Raw genomic sequence first — 7,638 nt, forward strand, 5'->3', positions numbered from 1 at the left:
ACATATAACATTAAACACAAAGCACAAACGAGTTATGGCAACCCGAACTTTGTCAGGCAAGATTCCCCAAATCGCCACAGGCAATAGTTGTTGCATTAATAAATGACAATCATGAGATTTCAAGCCAACCAATTTCAGCTCATTGACGGATACAAGACTGTTGATATTTGAATAGTATCTTTGTGGGACTTTAACATTACGCAGACAATGACAAAAAATCCTTTTCTCGTTTATTGACATTGTGTGGCATGCTGGAGGTAGATAGGTGCGTGGACCTTGTGAGATTGGATGCAACTGTTCTCGTATACCCATCTCAACCAAGTCTTGACGACACTTCAAACCATCCTTTGTCTTGCCTTTAATGTTAAGAAGGGTGCCAATTAAACTATCATAAACATTTTTCTCCACGTGCATGACGTCTATACAATGTCTAACATGAAGATCAAACCAATATGGGAGATCAAAGAATATGGACATTCTCTTCCAAATGTTTGTCTCAGTTGCAGATTTTTTTTGTGTCTTCCCAAAGATAGTTATGATGTCCTTCACACGATCATAAAATTCTTTGTCATCTAATGGTTTCGGTGCACTTTCATTTTTCTGAGATCCATTAAAAGATTTCTTCAATCGTTGATATGGATGATAATGTTTGAGAAATCTTCGATGCCTTGTGTATATTGTCTTCTTTCCATGTTTGAGTAGGAGGAAGCTCGTATTTTTCTCACATATGGGACATGCGTGATGGCCTTGGACACTATAACCACTTAAGTTGCCATATGCTGGATAGTCATTAATGGTACAGAAAACCATAGCACGCAACCTAAAGGTATGCTGGAGATTCCCATCCCACACACCCCGTCTTCCCACAATTTGGTCAAGTCTTTGATCAACAGAGTGAGATACACGTCAATATCATTCCTTGGCTGTCTTGGACCCGCTATCATCATGAAAAGCATTATGTACTTACGCTTCATGCACAACCAAGGAGGGAGGTTGTAAATCATTAGAAAAATACGCCATGAATTGTGATTGGTGGTTAAGTTACCAAAAGGATTCATTTCATCAGAAGCAAGACCAAGCCTTAGATTTGTTGGCTCATTCCCAAAATCAGGATACAAGCTATCAAATGCCTTCCATTACAGACTATCAGCCGGATGTTGAAGCATACCATCATTTTTTCTGCCGTCTGCATGCCATGTCAACTGTTTTGCATCATGTCCATTAGCAAACAATCGCTTAAACCTTGGTATTATTGGCAGATAGCAACAAACCTTTGCTAGATGACTGTTCTTTGCGGTTGAATCATCACTGCATTCGTCATTGTTGACCTTGTAGCGTGATACACCACATGTAGGGCAATTGCGCATTTCTACAAACTCATTTCTATACAATATGTAATCATTTAGACAAGCAAGGATTTTCTGGTACTCCATTCCCATGGGACATAAAATCTTCTTGGCTTCGTATTGATTCTTCAACAACGTGTTATCTTCAGGAAACAATTTTTTCAATAACACAAGCAATTCACTAAAGCTCTTGTCACTCCAGCCAAATCGTGCCTTCAAGTTGACCAAAGCTAACACTGCTGACAACCTTGTGAAAGCTGTGCACCCAGAATACAAAGGTTGCTTTGAATCATTTTCTATTTTGTCATACAAAGGAGCATGTGCTTGCTGAAATCCATCCTGCCCTAGGTCACAAATCATGTCTTCTATACGATTGCCAATGTCTACATCGACTGACTCACTGTGAGAGACTGATGGCTTGTGAGGCAATTCCCCATGCCATATCCATTTTGTGTAATTTAGAATGATCCCGTGACATATTAAATGTGATCTTATCTCATTTATTGACTGGTGTCTACCATTTTCACATTTGACATATGGACAAAAATATTTCCCACGCAAAGATGGTGCATTCATTTCAGTAAATTGGAGAAATTGTTCAACCCCATTCCTATACTCGTCAGTAATGCGTGATGCTTTCATCCAACTTCGATCCATATTTTCCCTTTGCTGGAACACTCTATAAAGTTATGTAACATGCATGAAAACCTCACTTTTTTCTTTAAGGGTGTGGCCCTATCCCATTCAGCAAGACTTTTTTTTATAGTAGATTCAATAGTACAAGTTAATTGTCTTTTCTAAATTTGTCAAAATTTTGGCAGCTTTTCGCCTAAGTCCCCAAGTACACGAGATGAAAGCGGTGGCTTGTCATCATCCACCGTATTCAAATATGCACTCGGAGGACAAAGTGAAATGAACTATACCGAAATGTTGACAAATTTAAGAAAAGCCAACTAAGTTGTACGTTCTAATCTACTATAAAAAATTCGTCTTCCCAAACTGTCCAAACAGACAATTCAAGATTCAATACATCGATTAATGCAAAATTTCCGCATTAACCAGTGTATATAATCTCGAATGGGAAAAAATGGTTCACTCACAATGCACATAACTGCTTAGATAATACAAAATTAATTTATAAATAACCATGTAATTATCATGGTGTCGATCAAAGGAATACATACCTGAAAATATGGTCAATAACAACAGCAACAAGTGCAGTAAGAGTTGTGGTATGGTCTACACAACAGTGAAGATTGAAGTCCGACGTTTGTAATTGAATAATTTACTCTCTAACTTTTTGTGTCAACCAAGTACCTACAACCAAAACAGTGCAGCAACATGTAAGTTGACAATGCATAATTTGCCATTGAAATATTCTTAAACACTAAACTAGTTCTATCCATAGTTCATGACAACCATGATACTTTGTGACTTTCTCCATTAATCAAAATTTCATTTTACTAACATGGTTTGCGTATAAAACTACCAATAATTTAAATGGGACATTGGAAATTGAGCAAATTTCTACAGTGAATTTTGTCTAGGTCTGTGTCAATAACATCTGCCATGCATGCAACTTCTGCCATTACAACACTATTTTTCTATAAACACTCATTTAAGCCAAACCTTATATACTGACAAATTCTGCTTTAAACACTCAGTTAAGCCAAACCTTGTATACTAACAGATTATGCTATAAGCACTAAATTAAGCCAAACCTTGTATACTACCAGATAGGATTGGGGGCATTGAAGATGTTGTCAAAGAAATCAGTTCATGATAACAACTCCTTCATACACAAAATAAATTAACAACAACAATAGGATCTATTAGAAATGTATGCTATGATTTTGATATAGCTTGGACCTATGTGCTAATTGTTGAGTTGGATCTATTATAAATGTATGCTATCATTTTGCTAGAGAACTTTGTTTCTCTACTGTTGTGGTGCGTGTACTTTTTGATTTACTGTGTGAACAAATAAGCTAAACACAATTGTAGCTCCCTCTTATAAGGTTGTTTGTTCTCATTAAATCTCTATATATAGGATATAGGAAAGAGTAATATTTCTTTATAGCGTGTGCTTATTGCTTTTTCTTTCTATGGGAGAACGAGGGTTTATGAATCTTCGAAGGGTCTACTTACTATCGCTTATTTTCAAGCATATTATGGTGTGTGACTTTGTGTTATGAACTTTGTATGCTCATGTAGAATGTGATTATTTCAAATAACAAATGTTATTATGGTGTGTGACTTTGTGTTTCGAAGGGTCTGCTTACTCTCTTTCTTATGGAATTAAATGATATTTTTGAGTATACTGATGTTGACAATTGATACTTTCATTTCTTACAATTTGAAATAGAGAGCAATCACCTATTACTGAAGTGGAGCCGTATATTCCTTTCAATATTAATCCAGCAGGGATGCAACCTGTTCTTACCACCTCTTACCTCTTGGCATTTCCAAGCATTCTTGCAAGGTTTGTATATACTGCTTTGCAAATTTGTCTATAAATTCCTTATACATATGAACTTAGTGCCTTGGCTTTCTTGTTCTTTTTCTCTGTTTGCCACATGTGCTGTGTAAAAAAGTGACATTTTTATTTTATTTATTTCTAAATTGGTATTATTGGCAGCCTACTGAGGTCACCTTTTTGGGAGCATGTCGAAATGTTGAACCCTGAAATATGGAAGCAATGACTTCCAAGATTATTTTGATGATGCCAAAGAATCAAGAGTTAAGCAAGTTCCAAAGAATCAGGAGTCAAAAAGCTTCAAGAATCAAGTTTCAAAGAATCGAGATTCAAGAATAATCAAGTTTCAAGAATCAAGATTCAAGAATAATCAAGATCAAGATTCAAGACTCGAGAAGAATTAATCAAGATAAGTACTAAATTTTTTTTTCAAAACATTGAGTAGCACAAGAATTTTTCACAAAATCTTTTACCAAAGAGTTTTACTCTCTGGTAATCGATTACCATAAGGTAGTAATCAATTACCAGTAGGCAGCATTGTTTTCAAAACTGATTTACAAAGCTGTAATCGATTACCATAATCATGTAATCGATTACCAATGTTTTAAAACGTTATATTTCATATTTCAAGAGTCATAACTTGTGATAAAACTTTTACAAATCATTTCAAACTTGTGTAATCGATTACACAATACTTGTAATCGATTACCAGAGTTTCTAAACATTTTGATTTTCAAATTTAAACATGAAGACTCACATCTGTTGATGTGTAACCGATTACACCTTGATGGTAATCGATTACCTGTGACTGATTTCGAAAAATAAATTTCCAAAAGTCACAATTCTTAAAGTGACTTGTTTCTGAAAATTTTTTCAAAAGTCACAACTTTTTAAGTGACTAGTTTTCAAAAAGAGTCACAATTTTTAAAAGGTGACTAGTTTTAAAGAAATTGCCAAGAGTCACAAGCTTTAACTTGAGTCATCAAATGATTATAAATATGTGACCATGGCATGAATTTCAATAACGTTTTTTTACATAACTTTCTGATTCATTTCACTTCATCTTTCTAAAATTTTTTGTTCAATACTTTCTCTTTCAAGAAAAGTTCATTGACAAAAAACTTGTGCTACTTTTCTTCTTCATTCACTTCTCCCTCTTGCCAAAAGAATCGAAGGACTAACCGCCTGAGTTCTTTTATGTCTCCCTTCTCCCTCTTCCAAGAGAATTCAAAGGACTAACCGCCTGAGAATTCTTTTGATTCTTCCCTTCCCCTTAAACAAAAGATTTCAAAGGACTAACCGCCTGAGATATCTTTTGTTTCCTCTTACAAAGATTCAAAGGACTAACCGCCTGAGAATTCTTTGTCCTAACACATTAGAGGGTACATCCTTTGTGGCACAAGTATAGGGTACATCTACTTGGGTTGTTATACTGAGAACAAGAGAGGGCACATCTCTTGTGGATCAGTTCAAGTAGAGGGTACGTCCACTTGGTTGTTCAAAGAGAACAAGGGAGGGTACATCCCTTGTGGATCTTTGGCTTGTAAAGGATTTTACAAGGTTGAAAGAAATCTGAAGAACCATTGGTTGCTTGGGGACTAGATGTAGGCACGGGTTGTTGCCGAACCAGTATAAATCTTGTGTTTGTCTTCTTCTTCCCAACACTCTTTAATTTCCGCTGTGTACTTTTAATTTCCACTTTTACTTTTGGTTAAGTTATTGTTTCTGTTCTTTACTTTCTTAACTTAGTAGTAAAAGCCTAATTGAATCTAGTAATATTAAGAAGGATAATTTTTAATTAGTCAAGACACATTAATAATTAATTCAACCCCCACTTCTTAATTATTCCGAGGCCACTTGATCCAACATGAAACTTCTGTTGGTACTGAGCCATGGGTTTACTATTCCATATATGCTTTTTTGTCTTCCTGTTCAATATATTTGATATTGTAAGTTTCTCTTTGCTATTATTATATTATTATACATTCTATTTGATATAAAGAGTTTCCGGTCTGTATTTTGAGTTTCATTTTGATATAAGCTGTTAGGTTTACTTTACAATAATATGTGAAAGAATAGTGGATGAATAAATTTAACGTTGCAGCAACACTTTGTCTGAAGATAGGTTCTATTCTAAAATCAAAACATTACTGAAAAGTTTATTACTAAAATGAGTTTTGACAAAGTTTCTATGCTAAGTCTCAAAATGTTACTTGAGATTGTCTCTGGCTTGAAGATTAATTTCGCAAAAACTTACTTTGGGGCTTTTGGGGTGTCGGATGAGTGGGTGTATCACGCTTCTACAGTTTTGAATGGCAGATTGTTGTTGATGCCTTTCTCCTATTTGGAGCTTCTAATTAGAGCCAATCCAAGGCTAAGTGAGACATGGGACCCGATTGTTGACTAGTGAGAAGAGACTAAACAGATGGAAACAGAGTCTAGGCGAAGGGTGACAACTATCAAGGCATTTGAAAGAAATATCCCAAAGAACTTAGAAAGGTGCCAATTTGACCAATACTGGATGCGAGACTTTGACTAAATACTGTTGTTGCAAAGATCCATAGTGCCTTAAGGGAGAAACATTTAGCTGATACTCGTATGGAATACTTGTTCAGGGAGACATATATCAATTATTTTTCTACATTTACCTTTAATAAAAAATATTTCAGCACAACACAAAAAGTATTATAGTACAGATAGAAAGGAGGTTGGCCTTACCTAATGCCTACAACATTCTATGACAAGCATCATCTGCATGATCAAAATAGCAAATGCCCTCCTCCTCCTCTTTATTGAACTCTACATTAAAAAAAAATTGAACTATAAATTTCAAATTTTTGAGTGATATTTTGCTAAGGTTTCTGATAGTCCACGAAGATAGATCATTTTTGAATTTTTTGTTAATGTTGAAGATTAGTAAGGATGAAATACTATAACAAATACTCTTAACGTTTAAGTTGGTCCCAAACCAACACAAAAATGAAAGGTACAGAAATGAACAAACTTGGTTCAATGCCATAAAAATGTTTTTTATATAATTTCACACTAATTTTTTTTTTACATACACACTTTTGAGTTTTGTGACCCATTAAAGTCTTCAACCTTGAATACATAGGTGATGATTATCAGAACTAAAATGGCTTTATGGGTGGAGGATCCTACTTTGCACAACTAAGTTGGGCTGATAGATTCCAACATATGAACACAGTAAGTTCTTTAATGTGAATATCTCCATGGCTGAGTAGGTAATTTAAGTCACTTGTCCCTAAATCATTAAGTGATTGTTGTTGAAATCCTATTCAAATTGATGGAGCAGCTATTTGGATCACTAGTTTGGCATAGTAGTCATGTTTTGTTGTTTTTTCCTGATTTTTGTGAGCTTTTCTGTTCTGAAGGGCCCACCTAAACTATTCTTGTCGTCTTAAATTTAACTGGATTGGGATTGATTTGTTTTTACAAGTTGAATTAAACCAATTAGTTCTCCTATTACAGAAACTTGATGATTTTAATTGGCTTTTATGCCTTACTGTGGATCTAAACTAGACTACAAGCACTAACTTGTGGTGTCAATTGCTTGCCACAATTGACCAACAAAATTGGGAATGAAGAGTTGGTAGGTTTATAATTGCTAAACTAGTAAAACTTAATTATGGTTGGATAACAAAGGAGCCAACATTACAAAGATTCAAATGGCCAAATCTTTGTGTAGAATAAGGAAGCTCCAAGACACTAAATAAGTTGCTACCGTAGGCAAGAGTAAATTGAAAATGCCCTAAAAAAAGAATAGGGTAGGTAGCTCAATGGGAAAGAGAGAAA

General features: G+C 35.0%; 1 protein-coding gene across 1 annotated transcript; it reads right to left on the reverse strand.

Moving 5' to 3' along the window:
• Positions 1–1,136: 1,136 nt before the first annotated feature.
• LOC114416159 lies at positions 1,137–2,003 on the reverse strand. The gene has a single exon (XM_028381029.1). It carries the CDS (start codon positions 2,001–2,003, stop codon positions 1,137–1,139), a length of 867 nt encoding a protein of 288 aa, XP_028236830.1.
• Positions 2,004–7,638: the final 5,635 nt, after the last annotated feature.

Source organism: Glycine soja, chromosome 6, assembly GCF_004193775.1.
Source record: "Glycine soja cultivar W05 chromosome 6, ASM419377v2, whole genome shotgun sequence".
Taxonomy (NCBI): Eukaryota; Viridiplantae; Streptophyta; class Magnoliopsida; order Fabales; family Fabaceae; genus Glycine; species Glycine soja.